Raw genomic sequence first — 23,650 nt, 5'->3', positions numbered from 1 at the left:
ATTTTTTCAGCAACTGCCCAAACTGGAGGCTGACCTGCCATGGACCTTCTTGAGTAGGCCGGAAGATGGTGGTGGACCGGTGTCCAATGTGCAAAGAGGTTGTGACAGCCTGACTTGGCTGTGTTCCCACACAGTATGTAGTAGGAAGAGCTTCTAGCCATGGTCACAATGTCTCTTATACTCTCCTTCAGAGTATCCGGTTTCTGCTGGTCCCCTACATTTTGAACAACACAGGACATTTCAGAGCTAAGACTGTTTTGTGAGAGCAAGAGACCTTTACAAGACTGGCCAGAATAGGGATCTCCTCAAAGTGACTATTCTGCTTGTAGAGACAATTCAGAGAACAGATGTGCTCCCAGGAATCCCCCTTGGTATTTTTGTCCTCTGAGACATTCTTCTAAGACCACATTGCTTGCTGCCAAAACATATCACCATGATGATTGATCTGATATACTTTATTATTTCTGGGTGATGAACCATGGTGATTGCCTCTCACAACGGAACAGCATAAACCAGTTCTCCACTGAGCACCTTTTCCCTGATGTGGTGGTACAGACATGTAACTACATGTGAGATATGTACTATGTATATTTGATAGTCCTCAGTTGTTGTAGTAAGCTGACCATCCAGCTGTTCTTCTGTCCAGCTTTAATGTCCAACATTACAGGACATTACTGCCATGTAATAACTTGAAGAAAGGATTAGTTTTTCTTAGGTCTTTTCATGAACTTCCTTGAGCTTTGGCTGAAGTTGCTTAGGGGTATATGTGAAATTGGCTGGGACTTGCCTTGTGTTGAGATCGGGTCATGGAGCAGGAAAGCATGCACATAGGGATAGAGGGGTAAGGACATGCCCTTAGCTAGGAGGAGAGAGATTTTAGCCACCTTAGAAAGTTCCTGCTGCAATTAAGAAATCTACCAGTGTTGGCTCTTGTCATCTTCCAGGTTACTTCTCTCTTATCGTATCCTTCATTACACAACTGGGCTATATTTGCCCTCCTTTTACCATAAGGTTTTGGGTCAGTGAGGTTCCTGAAGATGATCAGTGCAATTCCTCAACCATGAGGTGCACAACATTGTCAATAATAGAATCGTAAAATATCTCGAGTTGGAAGGTGCCCATTGGGATCGTTGAGTCCAAATCTCTGCTCCTCGCTCAACTACCTAAAACTGAACCATGTGACTGTTCAGATGCTTTTTGAACTGTGACAGGCTTGGTGCCATGATCCCTTCCATGGGGAACCTGTTCCAGTGACTGACCACCTTCTTAGTGAAGAAACTTTTCCCAGTGTCCAATTTGAATTTTCTCTGATGCAGCTGCATTCCTTTTCCTCATGTCATTATGTTTGGGGATTGTCAATGTATTTGTGGATCTTGTTGAGAGGTATCTCTTGTAGTGTTCTTGACAATAGGGACCTTCCCAAGATTTAGACCTCTAAAGATTAGTGTAGTTGTGCGACTGATCTCTCACCTTTATTGCCAGATGTGGAAAGCAGTATTCTGTACTTAACAGTCCATCTGTCATCTTTCTTCAGAGACTCCTTCTAAATGTCAATGCTTGGAGTGAACTTCAGTGTCTTGAATCAAAGTAGAAATTTTAATTTCTCACACCCGGAAGGATAATGAAATAGGCAGCATTTTTCAATTAATAAAAATGATATATATTAAAAGACCCCACAACAACACTACAGGAATCTCCTGTGCTTTTTTTTCCTCCCCTAATATTTCATCAAAATAACTGCAATAGATTAGTCTTAGTCTATCAAAGAAAGGCATACTTTTCCTTGCAAGATGAATAGAAAATCCATAAAATTGTTATTATTCCTGATGCATTTAAAAATGTATCTGTAAAAATGTATAGGTATTTAATATACTTGTAAATGTGAACATGAACTGTGTACATGTACTCTAAAAGTAATAAACGCTGAATAAATAAATAAAGCACGCTAATCACTGTTCATACGCAAAGGTCTCTACTGTCTTTATTATCTACACATACATTCTAATTACAGAAGAAAGCAACACAGAGATTTACATTTTATGCATCTCTCAGGTCACTTTTTAGCCTTGGGATCCTCATTCCTCCTCTTCTGCCTTCTTATGAAACTCCCGGCTCTTCGCTCGGAGCTTGTTGACCTGCGACTCTGCAATGTCAGCCCGCTCCTCGGCTTCCTCCAGCTCGTGCTGGATCTTGCGGAACTTGGAGAGGTTGACATTGGACAGTTCCTCCTGTGTGGAGAGAGGGAGTTGTGAAATCAACAGGCAGTGTGCCAACACTCATGTATGTGAAAACTGGGTGAAGAAAAACTTAAATGCTACAACTGGGCAAGCAGAGCAGGTTCAAAATGAAGGTAAGAAGATACTCAGGGTGCCAGAAGAGAAAAGAACATTAGAGTGTCAAAAAGGCCAATGACCACATTACACACAGCATGGCCTATGCAGAGCTCATGGTAGAGTCCTGAACGGATGGACTAGCAGCTACTTCTGACAACCAGGATATGGTAGGAAGAAAGAAATAGACGTGGGAGGTGAAGCTTAGAGCAAAACAAATAGTGCTGGGGAAGTGCAGTTCCTCCCCAAACCAGCAATTCTTCTTGTTACATTCCCGTTTGTCTTGTAGCAGCAAGTACATCAAAACAGTCAAAGTTTCAAAAAGTTGGACAGAAGAAAACACTAACACAGAATTCCACCTCCGCCAGAAGGAGATCTGGCCTTGCTCAGAGTGGTACTTACAGCCTCCTCAGCTTGCCTCTTGTAGGACTTCACTTTCATTTGAAGCTTGTCCACTAGATCTTGGAGCCTGAGAACGTTCTTCCGGTCTTCCTCAGACTACAGAAAATGGCAAGTAAGAAAAACCATTGTTTGCCTCTTTCTCTAATTTCCATAAATGTGAAATACAAGGAGTAACATTCCTTACAGAGCATTGCTGTCTGGGTGGACAGAGGTCAAAATGATGTTAACTGTGTCACTGACTGAGGTATAGAAAGAAATACCTCTGGAAGGCAATGTGCCAACATTTGCACTTCCTGGAAGAAGAGTATGTCAACACAATGAAGCCTCCTGCCTTACCTGGTAGGTCAACTCCTTCACCCTCCTCTCGTACTTGCGCACACCCTTCACGGCTTCAGCGCTGCGCTTCTGCTCAGCATCAACCTCCCCTTCCAGCTCCCGCACCTGCAAGGACAAGCCCATCTTTGCAGCTTCCCTGATGGCTGCTTATGTGACATGTTCAGTCATGTACAAAGAGCAGCCCTACGCACTCTGGCCTCCAGCTTCTGGATTTGCTTCTTGCCTCCCTTCAGGGCCAACTGCTCAGCCTCGTCCAGACGGTGCTGCAGGTCCTTCACCGTCTGGTCCAGGTTCTTCTTCATCCTCTCCAGGTGGGCGCTGGTGTCCTGCTCCTTCTTCAGCTCTTCTGCCATCATGGCTGCCTGAGGAGAGCAAAGGGTCAAGTCCATTTGGGGGCTGGACACAGTTTGAAGGAGAATACATCCAGCATCAGCAATGAAAGGAGCCCCTGACTCACGTCTGTGATGGCCTTCTTGGCCTTCTCTTCAGCATTGCGGGCTTCCTGGACCGTCTCCTCCATTTCACTCTGAATTTGGGTAATGTCTGTTTCTAGTTTCTTCTTGGTATTGATCAAGCTGGTGTTCTGTTGAAGAGCATCAATATCACAATTTTGGTTTTGTTAGCTTGCAATATCATACGAAGAACTTTGCATAAATGCTGGGTTTTTTTATACTTTCTGCCATCAGGTCATATGGGATTCTGTTCTAAAGGAACTATTGTGGTAGTAATCATTAGTTTCTAAGCTATATCAGTATTTCCAGAACATCCTCCATAAAGTCTTTCCTCACAGTTTCTCAGACAACAAAAGGAAAAAGACGTAATCTTTCGTTTTCATTTTCTAGTGGCAGTAAAAAAATTATGTGGTGCTGTAGAATACTTATAATGACATCATTAAATGATGTTAATGACAGTATTACTGTATTCCTATTTTCTTAATAATCAACATAAGATTGATTTACAGTCTCCAATGTCAATGTGAAAGCTCTTGACCTCACTTAAGTTCTAGAGTAAGAACTTCACATATCTATTACTCACATATTTATCACTTTTAAGTTATCTGCATTGTGAAATTAATATAATATATGCAGCTAAAAAAAGTCACATTGCATATTCGTTATCCATACTGTGAAAGTTTAAATGTATTTTACAAAATACAGGTACAGTTCATCCAGTCTTCAGCTACTTTATATCACAGAATCATAGAATCGTTCTAGTTGGAAAAGTCCTTTAAGATGATCGAGTCCAACCCTCAGCCTAACACAGTCACTACCCCATTTCCCTAGGAACTTCATCACTACATCTGTTCAACCTCTCCGGGGGTGGTGACTTCACCACTGCCCTGGGCAGCCTGTTCCAATGCCCGACAGCCCTTTGGGGAAGAAATTGTTCCTAATACCCTACCTAAACCTCCCCTGACGCAACTTAAGGCTATTTCCACTCATCCAGTCACTTGTTACTTGGGAAAGTAGATGCACCCCCTTTCTACAAACTCCTTTCAGGTAATTGTATGGAGCAAAAGCATTATTATAATAATAATTATAATTATTATTATTATTACACTGACCTGACTGTGGAGGAGCTGCACACGCTCACTTGCATCCAGAAGCTCCTGCTCAGCCACCTTCCTTGACCTCTCTGTCTGCTCCAGGGCTGCCCTCAGTTCCTCAACTTCAGCCTGCAACAGGTTTGCTCTGCGCTCCACCATGGCCACCTGCTCCTTCAGGTCCTCTTGTCCCCTGAGAGCATCATCCAAGTGTATCTGGGTATCCTGGTAAGAGAGAAAAGACACATTGTGAGGCATATTTCTTATTTTCTCATCAGTATGCAACTGCCAGGATTTTACGACAGAAAAACTTTTAGACATATAAGAGACCAGTAAGCACCTGTTCCGTTGTGCCATACCTTGAGCACTCCCTGTGCATTTCTCAGGTTCTTTTGTGCCTCTGCAGCCACGCGGTTGGCATGGCTCAGCTGGATCTCCATTTCATTCAGGTCTCCCTCCATCTTCTTCTTCAGCCGCAGGGCTTCATTCCTGCTCCTGATCTCAGCATCCAGGGTGCTCTGCATGGACTCCACAACTCGGAGGTGGTTTCTCTTCAGCTGGTCGATCTCCTCATCTTTCTCTGCTATCTTCCTGTCAATCTCTGACTTCACTTGGTTGAGCTCAAGCTGGAGACGCAGGATCTTCCCCTCTTCATGTTCCAGGGAGGCCTGGACAAGAATAAATTAGAATATTTTTTATGTGACAACATAGAAAATAATAATGTCAGCAACTTTACCTGAACTATTTCTCTTGAAGGATAACATACAACACGGGGTCTGAGACTGTAGGAAGGAAGTTAAAGGTGTCAAAAAACCCCATGCTCCTGTGCCAAGAGTTTATTCTCACAGAATCACTGAATGGTAGGGGTTGGAAGGGACCTCTGGAGGTCATCTATTCCAACCCATCTGCTAAAGGAGGTTCACCTAGGGTAGATTGCATGGGAATGTGTTCAGGTGGGTCTTGAATGTCTCCAGGGAAGGAGACTCCACAATCTCTCTGGGCAGCCTGATCAGGTGCTCTGTCACCTTCAAAGTAAAGCAGCTTTTCCTCATATTCCTATGCTTCAGTTTGTGCCCGTTTCCCCTATTGTTGGGCACCACTGAAAGGAGTTTGGTCCCATCCTCGTGACATTCACCCTTCAGATATTTATAAAAATGGATGAGATCTCCTCTCAGCTTCTCTTCTCCAGGCTGAACAGACTCAGCTCACACAGTTTCTCATAAGAAAGGTGCTCTAGGGCCCTAATCATCAATACATATAATTTCAAAAATAGTATCTGAAGTCACTAAACTCTACTGTAGGTAAAAAACAAAGAACAGAAGAGTGTACCTCAGCTTCCTCCAGGGAGGCTTGGAGTTCAGATTTCTCCTGCTCAACCTGCTTCTTGACTTTCTCCAGCTCGTGAATCGCCTTTCCTCCCTCTGCAATCTGCTCCGTGAGGTCGGAAATCTCCTCTGTGGGAACAAACACCAATGGCATGGTCAGGCACAGAGCACAACGGGAAGGGCCCTGTCACACCAAGGTGACAGACATCCCTGCCCACCTGCAGGCACAGACCCATGTGGAGCGGTGCGTAGTGCTGGACAGGGAGAAAGCCCTGCCAGGAGCAGAGGGCCAGGCACTTACGCTGCAAGTTCTTGTTCTCCCGCTTCAGCGTTTCCAAGTGGTCCAAGGACTCCTCATACGCATTCTTCATCTTAAAGAGCTCCGTGCTGAGAGAGCGAGACTCCTTCTGGGAGGCTTCCAGCTCAGCCTGTGTCTCCTCATACTTCTGCTTCCATTCTGCCAGGATCTGAAGAGAAACCAGGTGTGAGTTTGGATGTGGCCATCAGGAGGGGATGCTCTGCACAGGAGCCCCACATCTGGAACCTAAAAGACCTTGTCAAAGTTCTTCTGCTTCTTATCCAGAGCTGCGCAGGCAGCATTTGTTCGCTCCACATCAATCATCAGGTCCTCCACTTCATTCTGCAGCCTCTGCTTTGTCTTTTCCAGGGAGGCACATTTGGAATTCACAGCTTCAACATGTTCCTCTGCATCTTGCAGGCGCTGTGCCAGCTTCTTCCTGGCAGGAGACAAGCACAGCTCCAGATGAGGGAGGAAACAGGAGCCTGTGGTGTGCAGCCAGTGTGTTTTTCACGGGAGCACACTTAGCCCCTTGGTGGTGTGTGATCCCCATTTACACAGGGGTGTAGATCCTCTCCCAGCCAGCCATTGTATTTCTAAGTCTGAATCCTGGGCTGCAGCACTTCACTCTTTGCTATTCACTCTGCATTGATAAGCATCTGTCTGCTCTTCTGCATCTGAGGAACTCTGCTGCTTCTGCTGTTCCCAATGCATACCAGCTCTGGGCTATATTTCCTCTCTTCCTGACAAAATCTCTACCCCAAAGCAGAACATTGGCTTATTCCTGACAATATCACAGTTGTCTCCTCAGATCTCTGTTATTAGTCAGCCACTGTTCCCCACCTTCCCCACGTACTTGGCCTCCTCCAGCTCCTCCGTGCGCTGAATAGCGTCAGTCTCGTATTTGGTTCTCCACTGGGCCACTTCGCTGTTGGCCTTGGACAGCGCACGCTGCAGCTCCCCCTTGGTTTCCTGCTCCTCCTCATATTGTTCCCGGAGCAAGTCACAGTCGTGGCGAGCAGACTGCAGGGCGTGGGCCAGGGCGTTCTTGGCCTGCGGGAAAAATAGCAGTGTGACATTGAATGCAAATGTGCATTGGAATCTTTCATGGTGATGGACACTGGATTACCCTGCTGTGAGTGTGATGACAAGCTACTGAATGTGAAATGAAGCTCTGAGAATCTGCAAAAGAATTAATGGATAGACTGCAGGAAGTGGGAGCAAAGCTAGTATAATAAGTCTCCCACTGCATTACCTAAGTGGTTAATTTTCCCCCTCTCTTCTGTGATTTCTGTGATTTTGTATTTTCATTCATTTATGACAAAACCTTCTCACCTTTATCTCTTCCTCTAAGTGCCTCTTGAGTTCCTCAATCTGTTGTGTGAATGCCTGCTTGCCTCTTGACAGCTGAGAAACCAATGCATCTTTCTCCTCCACCTGGCGTGAATATTCACCTGGAAAAGTTTGCAGATATGCAAACATTTTATTGTCATTGATGACAGTATTGTGGACATTTAGAACTTTAAATCCAAGTAGTTAGCAGAACTTCAGAAGTTTATGACCCCATTCCAGGCATTTTGAACTGATCATGTGCCCAGAAGGTTCGTTTCTGCATTAACTCTCTGACATTACTCATTTGAACATCAGGCATGTGAATGTCTCACCTGCTTCTGTCTGCAGACGAGCTCTTTGAGCATTGAGGTCATTGATCGTACGCTGATGTTGTTCTTCCTTTGTCTTAATCTCACTTAGCTGATCTTCCAGTGTGCGGCACATCTTCTCCAAACTTGCCTTGTGTCAACATACAGAAGGGGAAGGATTAACCATTCACACTCTCAGAAACAGCAGGCACAAGAAGTTGCATTGTAGAAAATTTCAGTGGGGCAGAAACATCTGTAAGGTATTTGTGTACCTTGGCTTTGGAGACAGACTCCATGTTACTGGCCAAGTCATCAATCTCCATCTTCAGCTCGCTCTTCTCCTTCTCCAGCTTCTGCTTCACTCGCTGCAGGTTGTCGATCTGCTCCCCAAGCTCAGCTGTGCTGTCCGCGTGCTTCTTGCGCAGGGCGGCAGCCGTGGCTTCGTGCTGCAGCGTGGCCTCTTCCAGGTCGCGACGCATCTTCTGAAACTCTGCCTCGCGCTTCTTGTTCATATCGATCTGAGCTGCTGTAGCCCCTCCTGCTTCTTCCAGGCGCTCGCTGATCTCCTCCAGCTCCCTGGAGAGGTCAGCCCGATGCTTCTCGGCTTTTGCCCGAGAGGTTCGCTCGGCCTCAATTTCCTCCTCCAGTTCCTCAATACGGGCCTGTGGAACATTAGGGACCCTTCAGACCTGGGCCTCCTTCTACCTGACCTGAGACTGGGAGAGGGAGGGGAAGGAACAGAGATTTGCCTGAAGCTCCTTGATCTTCTTCTGTAATTGCATGCCCAGGGCTTGCTCATCCTCGATTTTGCTCTGGATCTGACTGATTTCAAAGTCTTTCCTGTGGGAAAAATCAAACCATGTTAGAGATCAGGGAAAAAAGGCAAGTGTGACCAGCCCAGCACTCAGGTGTGTCACAACCACACTTACTTCTTCAGTTTCTCATCCAGCTGCTGCTTGTCATTTTCCAAGTCCATTATGTTGTCATGGGACAGCTTCAGGTCTCCTTCCAGTTTCCTCTTAGCTCTCTCAAGGTCCATGCGCAGCTTCTTCTCTTGCTCCAGGGACCCTTCCAGCTAAAAAGAACAAGACCCTCAGCTCTCGATCGGTCAGGTCTAACTCCATACCTGTCCTGTTCTTGCTGGATGGCCATGTGCTCACATCATCCACTTGCTGCTCCAGCTTGGTCTTGGCTTTGGTCAGTGTATTGACTTTGTCCTCTTCTGCCTGCAGGTCATCCAGTGTCTGCTGGTGGGCCTCTTGGAGGGCTTTCTTCTCCTTTGTCAGCTTGGCAATGGTTTCGTCCAGCACTGCCATCTCCTCTGTCAGGTTTTTCACCTTTGAGAAGGAGGCAGCAAGTGTCAATAAAGGAAATGCTGTAACAGCAGGGTCCTCTTTTCTGGAGCATGAGTGACAGGTTCTGCCTCTTACCTTGTTTTCAGTGGCATGTTTTTCCTTCTCAACCTTGGCCAGTGTTAGCTCAAGGTCATCAATGTCTTTCTTCAGCTCTGAACATTCATCCTCCAGTTTCCTCTTCTTGGCTGTCAGCTCAGCATTAATTTCTTCCTCATCTTCAGCCCTTTCAGTCACCTCCTTAATTTTGGCTTCCAGCTGGATTTTGGTTTTGATGAGCTGGTCACATCTTTCCTCGGCATCAGCTAGAGCATCAGCTTCCTGTTAGAGAAATATAAGGTTTTCTGTAATCTCAAATTTTAGCAAAAGCTGGATAGAAAAAAGGTATTTCCGGATGCAGAAAGGAAAACATGGAATTATTATTTCTGTTGTTGTGCAAATGATTTTTGCAGACCTCTTGTAAACCATAGTAGGTTTTTATTCTTTTCTTTTTTTAGTCCCATCAAGTATTCTGTCTTTCTGTTATTATAAATAAGTTGTCTAAATATCTGAAAATGTTTTTTTAACTAAGGTTTTTTATTACCTTTCCTGAAAGTCAATAACTGAATATAAATGTGCACAGAACTTTTTAATTTTATCTCTGGAAAATCTTTTCTTGGCAAGGCTGACTTAGAATTCATCTTTGTTCAAGATAAATTGGTACATATTCTGATGCAATCAGTGGTTTCCATTTGAACCTGACTTTACTTTGAAGCCATGAAGTCGGCACTTAAAGACACAATAGCATTGCATAAATTCTGCCAAATCTTTTGATCTGCCAAAGGACACTGAACACACATAGGTTCAATTGTTGAAGGTATTTGTGTCTTCCTGGAACAGTAGCTGCAGGAGGAAAGGTGAGATACCATGTATCATAAGAGATGCCATAATGCTCTTCAATTTAGGAAACTGATTAAAACCAATGCCAACTGAATTGCTCTCTAAGGTTGATTAGCTGTATACATTATATGTCTATTGACTAAAGCTGAACCTTATATTATAAGCTTCCATGGAGAAACATGTCTGTAGACATAGAGACTTAAAAGTCGTTCCCAAATCAGAACCTCATACTTCAATGTTGGCACTGAAGGATCTGAATTATAGATTTAGTGATTCAGAGTAAAATATTTTCTTGGGCAATTCAGTGTTCAGTGTGAGTGTTCCATACTATGAGACAGGATTTAGACCTTACTTATTTTCTCCTGGAGGTGACTAACAACACTTACAGCTTGCACTTGGAGCTGCAAATCATTTTTCTCCTGCAGCAAAGAAACCATTTTCTCCTCCAGCTCCTTCCTCTTTGCCTCAGACTTTGCAAGCTCTTCCTTGGTTTTCTCAAACTCTTCCTTCATGTTGGCCATCTCCTTCTCAGATTCTGCGCTCTTCAGCAAGGGCTTGATCTTGAAGAACAACTTCATCCAAGGCCAGTGCTTCACATTCATGAAGGACCGAACATTGTACTGGATGCAGAAGATGGACTCCCTGAAGCATAATTAAAATATACATTGAATATTTTCAGTATGACAAGTGTCAACACTTTCCCTCAAGTACAGTGACATTAACTGAAGATGTACCTCCTCTCCATCATTCTCTGGAACTCCACTCTCATCAGGAAGCCCCTGCACCTGGCCTGTGTGCGGGTGATGAGCTGTGCCAGCTTCTCATCCCTCATCTCCTCCAGGAGTCCCAGCAGCCCAGCTTTGAAGAACACCTTGAGAAAGGGAATGTTGCAGCACATCATTGTCAGGAAGAGCAAAGCACAGGTACACAGGGGGTGAAACAAGAGGGGTTTGTACCTTGGTGTGGCCAAATTTGTACTGGGTGTGGTCCACATCGATTGACCCAAGAAGCTTCTCAGAAGCCTTCTTGCTATCGATGAACTGTCCCTCTGGGATGGCGCTGGCATTAAGCACCTTGTATCTGCAGAATGAGAGGAACTATGAATGAAGGCAATCTCAAGTCACAAGGTTATACTCTTTACTGAAATTAATAGCAGTCTTTGCATCAGAATAAGGCTGAGCAAGTTGGAATTTCACTTCTTGTTTAGAGATACAGTTATAATGAAGTGCTAATTTGGTTAAAAAATATAAATAGGAAACTTTTACTGTCTTTAAGTGATCAGTCATAGATGAAAAGAGGGCACTGGTCTCCAGCCATTTCAGTCTTATATTGTTTTCACAACTATACTGTAGAAAATTGCTTCTATGTGCACAGGAGGAAAACATCTTCCCTTGAAACTTACAGCTGATGCAATGGGCAGAGCACTCATAGAGTTACCCATTTTTGCCTGGGAATATGTTGTAGCCACATCCCAATCTGCATTTTTAAATCTTGCAGTCACTGGCTTGTGTATCTATTGTGCTTCTGTACTCAGAGACACTGGCAAAGTTCAGTTCTGCGATGACCAGCAATCAGTGAGAACAACTCAATTACCTCTTGATTTCTCAACATTCCAACATTGCTCCTCCCTTTTCATTATAATCAGATAGAGTTGGCACTTAAAAATAACCACAAATGCTAAAATAGTCAAGATGTACAACTTATGCAGGAAAGACAGAATGGAGAGCAGAAAGAAGGATGACCTCTGTTTGAAGTCAGCATAGAGGATTCTGCTGGGGAATCCCTTCCTGCAAATTCTGATCCCCTCCAGCACACCGTTACAGCGCAGCTGGTGTAGCACCAGTTCATGCTCCATGGCACCTAGGCAAATAAGACAATTATGTGATATCTCATGATAAGGCATAGAGGATAATGGCTGCTTCACACTATGGTTTCTCTCTACCAGATGTTCTTACCAGGTGTTTTTGTTTCATTGGGGATGATACAGCGCACAAAATGGGGGTGAGTGCTCCGTAGATTGGTCATCAGCTTGTTTAGATTCTCCTGTGGGATCATGAGAAAAGATTTTTCATTAACAAATGGTACCTCTGCAGTTATACTGTCAGATGTGCAAAAAGTGTTGGAAAGTAATAATGAATTTATTATTTGCACCTATAGCCATCCTAATTTGTGTTTTCTTTTGCCTTTAAGTCTTGAGGATAAAAGACACAAAACTGTGTCATATGTTTCCATGAGACTGAGGGATATATTCACTCAGACAGGACACCTATGGAGAATGGTGACCAGAAGTCCATGACAAAAGGCATACACATGAGTGAAAGATGATTCTTTGTAATCACCAGATTTTCACCCTATGGAAGACACTGGCTGCTGATGGAAACAAAAACAAAACCAAAAATAGGATGAAAGGGAAGACTGGTAAGGACCAAGTTTGCAGATAAGACTCTGGAAGAGCAGCTTAATGGCATTAGGAGCTACTTGTGAAGTTATATTTGAAAAAGGTTGGGCAGAGGAAGACAAGAAAGACTCCCTGTTCAGTGAGAATGAAGTCACAACTCATAGAGAAAAAGCATGAGTGGTAGGTCCTACAGCGCTCCTTTCTAGAGGTGTTTTTAAAATCAAACTCATGAACTGCGTCTGATTTTAGCAATCACTTTTGCTAGCTAGGTCCTAATATTTCTCGGTCTGGCCCTGGCTTGTAGCAGGGGCAAAGCTACTCAAACAAATAATTCTTTCACGTGAAAATCTGTTCAGGATGCCACACAGTAGCTAGATGAGCACTGGTGCTCAAACAAGAGTGTTTCCAAAGCTCTGTCCAATGATGGAAAGGTAACTGGCTTTGGCATTTCCCTATTGCCTTGTCTTCATATGTATACTTGTGCAAACAAGTATGTGTTATATGAGTTCTGTATTACCATGTGCAAATGCACACACATTCGTATGTGCTGACCCAGACTTGAGTTTCCCTGAGGAAGGCAGCCAGATCCACCATTGTCTCCCCAAGGCAGAGGGAGAGGAGAAAGAACTTGAACCTGCCAACTCATGAGTCAATGAAACTGTAGCCTGACCCAAGCACTTTTTCCAGCATCAACATGTATCTTCCTCAGCTGACCTCAGCTGACTTGCAGTCAGCTCTTTCATGAATAACTGAAGAGTTGCTCTTTATGCGGAATAATGTTAATAGGTTGCAGTAAAATGGCTTTGTTGGAGGTACTGTGAGGTTTCACAGTCTTAAACTAAAAAAAAAAAAAAGAGAGAGACAATGACTTTGGTACTTACCCTGAAAAGAGCTGACACAGTCTGGAAAGAAGACCCCTTCTTCTTGCCTCCCTTCTTGCCACCACCACCACCACCCTCTGAAGAACACCAAAAAAACATGGGTTTGAATTGGAAATTTTTTTCTATGACACTGCAAGAAGCTTGTTCATATGCATCAATCATGGATGCAGTGGGAAACAGAGTCATCACTCAATCTGAAAGAACACAGGGCCAAAGGTGTATGATAAACCAAAGCTGCATGATAAATAAAGAGATTACGATGGCTGAGTGGAAGACCTGAAATACATTTGATTGATTCCTTTATGAATACATTCAAACTATTGGAGACTTTACACAATATGTAGTTTCTTTAGAACACTCTAGCTGATATTCATGGCTCTGGTAGAGTGATTAAATAAAAATGAAAATATTAATTTCACAGAACTTACCTGCCTCTCCTGGAGCAGCAGCAAAGAGTAAGGCCAGTGTCTTCAAGGATGATTTCTGGTACAGCCCCACAACAGTTTCATTCAGGGGGTCCTTGTTTTTATCAAGCCAACCAGTGATGTTGTAGTCCACGGTGCCAGCGTAGTGCACCAGGGAGAAGTGAGCCTCAGCCTTGCCTTTGGCAGGTTTGGGCTTCTGGAAGTTGTTGGACTTGCCCAGATGCTGGTCATAGAGCTTGTTCTTGAAAGAGGTGTCAGTTGCCTTGGGGAACATGCACTCCTCTTCCAGGATGGAGAAGATGCCCATGGGCTGGGAGAAACAGAATGAAGGAAGAAGAAGTGAAAAGGCAGAAAGAATGACAGATAAAGATATAGCTTCCTAAGTGGAACAACATTAACAGCCTCAGGAATTATACTTACGCTCAGCAGAGAAAATTGTAAAATATTCTAAACTTATGTATTTACAATATCACAATTACCCTTTCAAGCTACATTTATAAATATACAAAAAATTAATACATTTCTGAAAATATTAGACATTGTGAATTGCACAAATACCTTCTCAATGAGCTCAATGCAGGCAGCCAGGTCCATCCCAAAGTCAATGAACTCCCATTCAATTCCTTCTTTCTTGTACTCCTCCTGCTCCAGCACGAACATGTGGTGGTTGAAAAACTGTTGCAGTTTCTCATTGGTGAAGTTGATGCACAGCTGCTCCAGGCTGTTGAACTGCAGTATTACAAATAGAGGTTATTATTAATGTTAATTTAGAAAGCTACAGGTAAAAAACAGTGCTGGCTTTTTGTACCAAACTACAGGAGGATAGGAGAGTGTTCCTGCTTTGCTCAGCCAGGAGTTTGTAACTTCTGTCAGTGTGTCTCCTTTGTCAAGCTAAAATTTATCCATATGTTTATGACCCCTAGAAGCTTAGGCCACATTAATAATTAAGACTTGCCCGTTTTTATATGTACTAGACTGGGATGATTCAGTCACGGGACAGTCCACAGCACAGCAGTTTGTTCAGCATTTCCAAATGCTGATTTCAGAGTATGTCCCAAGCCTTCAAAGCACCAATTATGTCTATGGAACTGCTCTCTCTACATTAGGTACCACATGCCATGTTAGTCTACTGTTTCGGATCAGTCAAAACCCCCTGCATTTATGGATTTCCATTGGCATATGTGAAACACAAAAATCTATTCAAAATTAAAATCCTGTGCAAATCATTATACTTTAGATACAATCTGAAAGGATCAAATAATTTCTGGAAAGAAAAAAAAAAAGGCACCACTTTAGTTACTTCTGAAAGTGTTGTAATAAAACACTCTTCTTACATCAAAGATCTCAAAGCCAGCAATGTCCAGGACACCAATGAAGTACTGTCTGGGCTGCTTGGTATCCAGCTGTTGGTTGATGCGAATAACCATCCACAAGAACATCTTCTCAAACACGGCCTTTGCCAGAGCACCTACTGAATTGTATACCTAAACCAAAAACAAACAAACAAAAACAACAAAAAAAAACCAGAAGTCTTGTAGGTATCATGCAGAGCAAAAGAGGAAGCCTAGAAGGTTTGTCAACAAAACAGGCATTTTTGTTACCTGCTGCACAGTTTGACCCTTGGTCACATATTCATTCCCAACCTTGACTCGGGGGTAGCAGAGGGCCTTGAGCAGGTCTGCTGAGTTCAGACCCATCAGGTAGGCGGCCTTGTCAGCAACTAAAGACCAAAAAAGTGAGTTGTTAAGGTACCAGCAAACAATGTTATTTAAAACGAGAATTAAAAGTAAATTCTAGTAAAGATAAAACAATCAGTTAAGATGAAAAAATAATGTATTTCTAATTTATCATAGTTAATATTCTCTAGTAATTATGGTACATGTATATTGCCTCTTTTTTCTTCACCTATTCTTAGTTAATATTGAATTTGGAATGAAAAATCAGTAATGAGACATTTAGGTGGGTAGACTTCTCAATAACAAGTACTGAAAATGAAGAAGCAAAGGTAAGTCTGGGATGAGGACCAAAGTGCAGGCAATCACAGATCCTCTCAGAAGCAAATACAGTGCAATTTGTTTCAGTGACTAGTGATAGGGTAACTTTAAAGACATAATGCTCAAGAGAGCACAAAACAAGTGTCAATTATGCCTTTATGAATCTACAGCTAAACATAGGAGATGAAGGGTTATTTTTAGAAGTGCATCCTCAATAAAAATTTGGCACCTTACCTTCTGCTGTCGCTTTTACTATTGAATTCAGACTCCACCAGCAGGCACAGTATGTAAAATTATTTGTTCAAGAATTCTTATACAATTAGTTTGAAATCATGATAAAAAAGTATAGCAGATCACTGCATAAATATTGGACAAGTTCTAACAGTCTGAAATGTTGTCAGGAAAAATTTCTAATGAGTAAGGATAGTGTAATGTCAAAATACATTGCAGGTTTTCCTCAGTGTTTGCAAAAGTAGATAAAGAAAGACAGCACAATAAATGGAGTCCACAGGAGGTGGAGAGGATGAAGTGTCATAGCCTTCTCCCAGCTTTATAAGGAATTTAAACTAGCAAAATAAAATATGACACTGCCACATTGAGAAATTTGTTCATAGCTTCAGAGTTATCCTCAGAAGAGGATTATAGTGTCTGTGAAACAGAACTGGTTTAAATGAAATCAGTGCTGTGTAACCTGCTCTGAATGTTTCCAAGATTTGGTCAGCAAAATATCATCACTTATATAAAGTTACAGCTAGTCTTTGTAGCCTGTTCTACTATAACTATTAACCATTACCAGATTAATTGCTATTGTATTCCTTGCATTTATATTCATTTATGCCTTAACACTCCCTAAAAAAACTCCAAATCACACACACACACAAAACTCAAGAAAAAAAACCCAACATTAATAGTATGTGTTTATGACATATGCAAATTACTCTAGTCTCAGGGAAGTATTTCCACAAACTTCTACAGGAATGCACCTTTGAACCACATTGGGCAAGACAAATACGATGGACATATCTTGGATGACTATTTTTCAAACAAAAGTCGCAGAGACTTGCCAAGACTCTACAGGAAATGTAGAACATATAAACCACAGCTGCAGTATTAACTGATGTTGTACCTTCTGTGCCATCTGGCTCTGCCTGCTCCTCACGCTGCTTCTGCTTGAACTTCAGGTTGCCGTAGTGCATGACAGCCCCCGTCAGCTTGTAAATGGCTGTTTTCTCATCAGGAGTGAAGCCCAGGATGTCAATGGCACTCTAGCAAAAGAACCACTAGAGTAAGTACCATGCCTGTTAAAGGCCAGAGTCAGCCTAGGAAAAGTGTGTTACTTACATCTGTGGCCATCAGCTCTTCCTGGTCGTTAATGCTGGGCACCGTGATCTCACCTTGACTCACATACTGATAGTCATATGGGTTGGTGGTGATCAGTAACATCTCTGAAAAGAAGGACCCAACACATACAGATCAAATGAATGTAATTGGCATGTAAAGGAATTCAATGTTACTCCGTGGCCTTTGTCTAGAGAAATTACTGATCTTTCCTACCAATGAGCTCCGGCTTCTTGTTGGACATGATCTGATAGAAGATGTGGTAGCTTCTTTCTGCCGGGAGCTGGAAAGTGACTCTGGACTTCTCCAGCAGATCTGGCAAGGGCAGAAGTATGGAGTTAGCACAGGAACTGAGGAAGGCTGGAAGGAGAGGGACCAGGCCAGGAGAGTCACTTACATGTTTCAATGTCAGCTGAAGCCAGTTTCCCTGTGGCACCAAAATGGATTCTGATGAATTTACCCTGAAGGAAGCAGGAAAGTAAATTGAGAGCTCTTTTACCAGTCTTGACTGCAAGAATATGTGAGTCTGGGTGCTGATGCGAAAAAAGTAATTTTGTCCCAGGCAACAACTTACAAATCGCGAGGAGTTGTCGTTCCTCACGGTCTTGGCATTGCCAAAAGCCTCCAGCAGTGGGTTGGCGCTGATGATTTGATCCTCAAGCGTCCCCTAAAATACAAATCTTATTGTCATGATATTGTTCACAAATAAATTGTTTAGTTGCAGGCTCCTACCCCAAGACCTCACCTGCATTTTGCCTGATGGTTGAGGCTGCTCTTCCTTCTTCTTGTCTCCACTGGCTGCAATTGTTGCAAAGTACTGGATGACACGCTTTGTGTTCACAGTCTTCCCTGCGCCAGATTCTCCGCTGTCAAAGCAAAGAGAGAAGCAGAGAGCGTGTGGTCAGGCAGGAGATCCCCTGGCACCGGGCAGCCCCGCGGGGACCCAGCAGGGAGTGTACGTACGTGATCAGGATCGACTGGTTCTCGCGATCTGTGAATGAGACAGAAACAAATAGACTTCGTAAATGAAGAACACAAAAAGACTTCAAATTAATGCAGTAAATATAAGTTATGACAAGAAAAAATTCTGCATTTTTTTTTCCTTTGTTAGCTCCTAATATTTTTTTTTCAATTTCAAATTTTTTCAAAGCAATTTGCACCATGTTCTTATGTATAAACACACTCAGAACATCGTTGCCTCTTATTTAGAGAGTTATGGGTTTCATGGGTGTACTCTTAGATGGATAAGAAATTGACTGACTGGCGGCATCCGAAGTGTTACAGTCACAGTCTCAATGCCCAAATGGTTAATTAGAGTTATCCCTCAAGGGTTTCTCCTGGGACCAATACCACCATTAATGAGGTATTAATTAAACAGTGGGATAAATTAAGTAGTGGGATTAATTAAATAGTGGGATTGAGTGCTCCCTGATCAAGTTTGTAGATGACACCAAGGTGAGCAGTGTGGTTGATATCCTAGAGGGAAGGGATGCCATCCAGAGGCACTTCAACAGGCTTGAGGAATGTGTCATGTGAACAACATGGAGCCCAACAGGGCCAAGTGCGAGGTCCTGCACCTAGGTCAGGGCAATCCCCAATATTGGTCCAAACTAGGGGAAGACTGAATCATAGAATCATAAAATGTCCTGAGTTGGAAGCGACTGACAACAATAGTTGAGTCCAACTCCCATCCCTGCATATGACAACAATACGAAAATATGGAAACAAAACTAGCAGCAACATATAATTCTGTTTCATTTTTTCATGTCATGGTTTTATCAAGACAAATCTGAACTTATGTGATACTGATGTTTCCTGTAGGCCGTTGATTAGTTAACTTCACATCATTAGTCAGAATTTTCACATCACATATCCATCTCTTACTCTGTTCACTTTCACTATTTCATTAAAAACATAATTATCTTTCTTGCTTCATCTGATCCATTTGACTTAATGTTTTTCGTGATACACTAACTATCTGTGGTAATATACTTTCTTTTTAGAAATATTAACATGAGAAACTAATTTTAAAATTAGCAGTCATTAATACTATGACTGAAATAAAACTCTAATGATGTGTTAAGGAAATGTCAGCATATTTATTAAGGAAACTCTGTGATTACTTTTAAAATGTCTTTTTGATAGAATCATGCTGACAGCCTGTTAGCATGAGCTTAAACAAGAAAAATGCCACAATACCTCACTGACTGCAGGAATATCTTTCATTTAAAAGACTAGAAACAATGGTATGATGATTGTAAAACACACAGTAGTACGTATGCATCAGAACCATGAAAGCTTTGAAAAAGTCTACTCCTACTACTGGGACAGAGTATCCCTTCCAAGAAATTCATGGTACTGTCCTTCTGAGACAGATGGAGCCACTCACCAGTCAGCATGAACTGATAGGCGTTGTCAGAGATGGAGAAGATGTGTGGAGGGGCCTCCTGGCGCTTCTTGCCTCTGTAGGCCAACACCACCTCCGGGTTGTACACCGGCAGCCACTTGTAGGGGTTGACGGTGACGCAGAAGAGACCCGAGTAGGTCTGCGAGGAAAGGACACAGCACGTTGCCTTCCCCTGAGCCTGGCAGAGCAGTTCTCCCCGCTCCCCAAAGGAAGACTGCTGCTGGTGCTTACGTAGATCATCCAGGCTGCATAACGCTCTTTGAGGTTGTACAGCACAGCGGGTTCGTGGAGGTGGGTCATCATGGCCATGTCCTCGATCTTATCATACTTGGGAGGGTTCATGGAGAAGATTTGATCTTCCTTCACAGTCAGGGTCTGTCAGAGGAAAGAAAGGTACATGCATGTCAGCTCGGATGTCAGAGTAGGAATTAAATGCTGTTTGTAAACCCTGCATTTTACCCACCTCTCCAGCTTCAGTCTTGACAGTGACCTTCCCTGATTCCCTACTCTGGATTGTGCTTTTCACGTAGGATTCCTTGGGATGCACCACAAAGACGGATGTCTTGGCATCAAAAGGCTTGTTCTGGGCCTCAATTCTCTCCTTTTCTGACTTTCGGAGGTAAGGAGCAGCCTCCCCAAAGATCGCCATCTCAGAGTCTGACGACATGGCTGCAGCTTATTGAGTGCAGCACAGCACGGGCCTGAAGTGGAGAGACACAGTACTGAGCGAAGGAAGAAATGCCTTTGTAGCACACACCTGACTCCGTAGTGCTCTGCTCTGCATATTCTTACAGTCTCCCTCTCTGTCTTATCTGCTTTTCACCCTGGATATCCCTTAATTTATTTACATCTTAAAGAAAATAGGTGCCTTTGATTTAGATGATTTAACTTCTCTCTCTTATTGCTGTTTGCATGTTCAGTTCTTTGGATCCACTAGTGTTTCAACTAGGCTACACAGAAAAATTGGATTAGCACATTATATAACTTTTCTATACAAAGCAGCAGAGATACCAAGGGAAGTCATCATATCAAAATTATGAAAGTCCACTTATATCCTTTCTCTTTTGCATGTTTTAGACCATATAATTTGTATTGACTAAAGAGATGGAGCAACAACAAAAAGATGTGGTGTAAGCAGAAGCATAGGTGTGAATCGTCTATGCAAAGCTTTTACCTCAGAAATCAGAGTTTTATCTTCTGAAATTTTTCTGCCTTTTCCAGTTCAAGCTGATCCTTTAAGATTAACTTATACTTAAAGAGGAAAACTTTTCAATTAAAATAAAAAAATCAGAGGGATTTGACAAAATCTTAGCTATAGCTATGTGCTCTTCATTCACCTTCCCTTTCCTGGATTTCTCTTCACAGGCACTCTCCTGTTGATGGTTCTGTGTGGTAAGAGCCAACTATTTCCCAGGAGGTACCAAACAAATATGTCCAACCCAGCTATGAAAGGAAATTTGCTGTTTCAGACAGCACAGCTAGGTAGAATTGTACTGCCTTAGTATTCACAGATGTAAAGGGATATGGGAAGTGCCCAAACAGCTGTATAAAAACAAAATCTTGGAGGGTCTATTTCTATGGAATAGGCAAATCAGAGTCTTACCTCTTGTGATACCAGCTGGCCTTCAGGCTGGAAGCTGGTCAATACTGAAAAACAGAAATGACACCTTCTTATTTTTGCACAGAATACCAAGGATATGTCACAGGGCAAAAGTATGCTGGTGATCCAAAAGCAGAAAGAAAATGCCTGTTGATACAGAGTCCTTTGAGGAAAGCAGTTCCACAGGCAGCAGGAGTGCAGTTGGTATTCTGCCAGCACCCAGCCCTCCAGACTCTTACCTTGAAGCTTTCCGTGGAGACAGAACAGACTTGTCCTACTAGCACTTTTATAGGTTCTGGTCTGCACATACACCTCCCTCCTCCTCTTTCTTAGGTCAAAAAATTTTTGGCAAAGCATTGTTTGGCAAACTTGACCGAGTGCATGATTCCCATTCGTGCTCGTGGATATATTTAGAAATATTTGAAGTCTTACTAGCTATGTGAATAAATCTCCTATAAATATTTTGACTAGGAATCTGAAAGGAGGAAGTGCTGCCCAGCAAATAGAGCAGGACACCAGGTCTTGGAACGGTTGGCTTCTCTTCTCCTGACTCTGAATTGCTGTTTGACATATAAGATTTGTGTGTCTCAGCACTCAGCAGCAGTGAGAAGGATTGCTATTACAAAGAGCTTTGAGGACATTCTATTTTGAAATATTCTGGAAATAAACAATAGGAACAATCTAGTATAGTCAAATTATAAAGTTTGGACAACCACATCATTCTTGCATTACTGAACCTGTTTACAACTCCGTAGCTTTTGCTGGCTACTTTCAAAAGATCAGAGAAGAACCAAGGTTTATCTATCTTGATTCATATATTCAATCACATCTTTTACCTTCTTCTGAACAATTACCTATTTTCTACAATTTGAAATTGGATTTTAAAAGTATGGTTTTGCTGTTTTTCATATCTGGCTGGGCTGCTTTGCTCGTACATGTCTGGCAGAAGTTTCAGTAGGGTCAGATTAGCAGTGACTGCTGCCATTTTGCATCTTTCATCTTTTAGACTTATTGGCAGTTTTAACTCACCAATTTGCTGCTACTGTAGAGACTTTGGACAGTGGTTATAGTTGCCAAATGCAAGAATGGGGTTTAGATCACAAACACACCTCCTCCAGCCTTCCCAAGCACAAGCAACAAGTTCACAGAAATTTTGAGAACTCCTGGGATGCTCCAGGTCTTGACACATCTAACCTGTGGATGTAGATGTGATTTTTTTCTCCCCATAGCATTCCAGTGCCAAACCTAGATATTCTAGGTGGAATTATTCTACCAGAGGTCTTGTTCAACAGAATGTATTAACAAAAGTTACCTAAACCTCACCCTAAGAATGCAAATCTAGATCAAGAAGAAAGTTTTTTCTTAATCTTTAAATGCCATGTCATTTCTAAAGCAAACGAAAAAGAAAAGAATCATTAGTTTTAGCAAAATTCATGAAGGTTTTGGATCCTGTTTGCATAGAGGAGAAGAACACTTGGCTTGTTCTGACACATCACTGACAATGCATTTTGTCTTGAGACAGACATGTTTATGTACAAATAGTTCTAGTTGTGCAGATAGTTTTTAAATTAAGCATGACGGTTTTCAGTGAAGGTGAATATTAGGTAAACCTGGGAAGAGATGTATTAAGTAATTGAGGATAAAAAAAAGCTACTCACATGGCTTTTAGCAATTCATTGGGAATCTTAAGGATACGGTCACTTTAAGGAATGTGGTGTGGCCATATCCTCTAGCGCTACAGATATGCATCAGTCAGCAGAAAATCTGTGTCGTATCTTGTGGGAAGGGTGTAGGGGGAAAAAGTCACAAGTAGAACAATCTAGCTTCTCTAAATAATAAAAGTTCGAGGCTCATGAGGTGTCTGGGAATACCTTCTTGGTCCTGCAGAGCTGTCATTTTCTTTGCAAAGAGTTATGTATGAAGTCCTATTTGAAGCTCTTCTATGGAGTGAGGATGAGGTGCTGTGATTCTGTACTATATTCTGAAGGTTTATGCTCTCCATCAAATGTCTGGAAGGTAAAGCATTGTAAGAAGAGTCAGAGAGGTTGATCTCAATTCATTGTTTGCCAACACTGCATGTACAACTGAAATATCTGAGATCAGCTATTTTTTATGAGGTTGCCAATGTCTTTCTGAACAATACATGTAGAGATTTTATAGTTTCTGTTTGAAAAATAGTATTAAGTATTTGTAGAAATGTCACTGAAGAAAATGAAAAGGTCTTACGCTCTAGCATGCAAAACAGTGTAAAGGGAGAGAAAGGATAGATTTTCCCTTCTTCTTCTAATGCATTATATAATTGTTTAACAAACTTGACTGTTCTTTTGATGACACATGAAATCATCTCCAAGTTGAATGTAGTTTTTTGATAAACTTATCTCTGTCTGTTGACATAGTGACTTCCAAGTGTGCAGGAACTGAAAGCTTAGCAGCTGAAATCCATACAGCTCTAAGAAACCTCTCGTGCTTTTAATTCTGATTAATGCTCTCTGCAGCCCTGAT

At 42.4% G+C, this 23,650-nt stretch overlaps 1 protein-coding gene across 1 annotated transcript; it reads right to left on the bottom strand.

Moving 5' to 3' along the window:
* Nucleotides 1-1,974: 1,974 nt before the first annotated feature.
* On the bottom strand, nucleotides 1,975-21,188 carry LOC136109517 (myosin-1B-like). Its single transcript, XM_065852245.2, has 39 exons — nucleotides 21,152-21,188; nucleotides 20,012-20,249; nucleotides 19,780-19,923; nucleotides 19,531-19,687; nucleotides 18,105-18,132; nucleotides 17,887-18,007; nucleotides 17,716-17,808; nucleotides 17,539-17,602; nucleotides 17,358-17,456; nucleotides 17,145-17,248; nucleotides 16,930-17,068; nucleotides 15,411-15,529; nucleotides 15,144-15,293; nucleotides 14,368-14,538; nucleotides 13,813-14,119; nucleotides 13,385-13,461; nucleotides 12,061-12,148; nucleotides 11,848-11,965; nucleotides 11,062-11,185; nucleotides 10,840-10,976; nucleotides 10,492-10,747; nucleotides 9,305-9,547; nucleotides 9,035-9,211; nucleotides 8,804-8,949; nucleotides 8,624-8,714; nucleotides 8,147-8,536; nucleotides 7,899-8,025; nucleotides 7,570-7,688; nucleotides 7,091-7,287; nucleotides 6,490-6,673; nucleotides 6,238-6,403; nucleotides 5,941-6,065; nucleotides 4,971-5,279; nucleotides 4,633-4,836; nucleotides 3,526-3,651; nucleotides 3,260-3,430; nucleotides 3,069-3,173; nucleotides 2,733-2,828; nucleotides 1,975-2,228 (listed from the first exon to the last, which is right to left on the bottom strand). Exons 2-39 carry the CDS (start codon nucleotides 20,213-20,215, stop codon nucleotides 2,076-2,078), a joined length of 5,829 nt encoding a protein of 1,942 aa, XP_065708317.1. The 5' UTR covers nucleotides 20,216-20,249; nucleotides 21,152-21,188; the 3' UTR covers nucleotides 1,975-2,075.
* Between the last annotated feature and the right edge of the window lie 2,462 nt (nucleotides 21,189-23,650).

The sequence above is a fragment of the Patagioenas fasciata genome, chromosome 18 (assembly GCF_037038585.1).
Source record: "Patagioenas fasciata isolate bPatFas1 chromosome 18, bPatFas1.hap1, whole genome shotgun sequence".
Lineage (NCBI taxonomy): Eukaryota > Metazoa > Chordata > Aves > Columbiformes > Columbidae > Patagioenas > Patagioenas fasciata.
This window is presented reverse-complemented; position numbering and strand designations above follow the sequence as displayed.

What these genes read in the sequence shown, in the direction of transcription:
- LOC136109517 (XM_065852245.2), bottom strand. Translation starts at nt 20,215, where the DNA reads ATGTCGTCAGACTCTGAGATGGCGATCTTTGGGGAGGCTGCTCCTTAC. An exon ending in ATGCAGCCTGGATGATCTAC is followed by an intron (nt 19,688 to 19,779) that starts GTAAGCACCAGC and finishes CTTTCCTCGCAG; the next exon opens with ACCTACTCGGGTCTCTTCTG. An exon ending in CTGTGTCAGCTCTTTTCAGG is followed by an intron (nt 12,149 to 13,384) that starts GTAAGTACCAAA and finishes ATGATCCCACAG; the next exon opens with GAGAATCTAAACAAGCTGAT.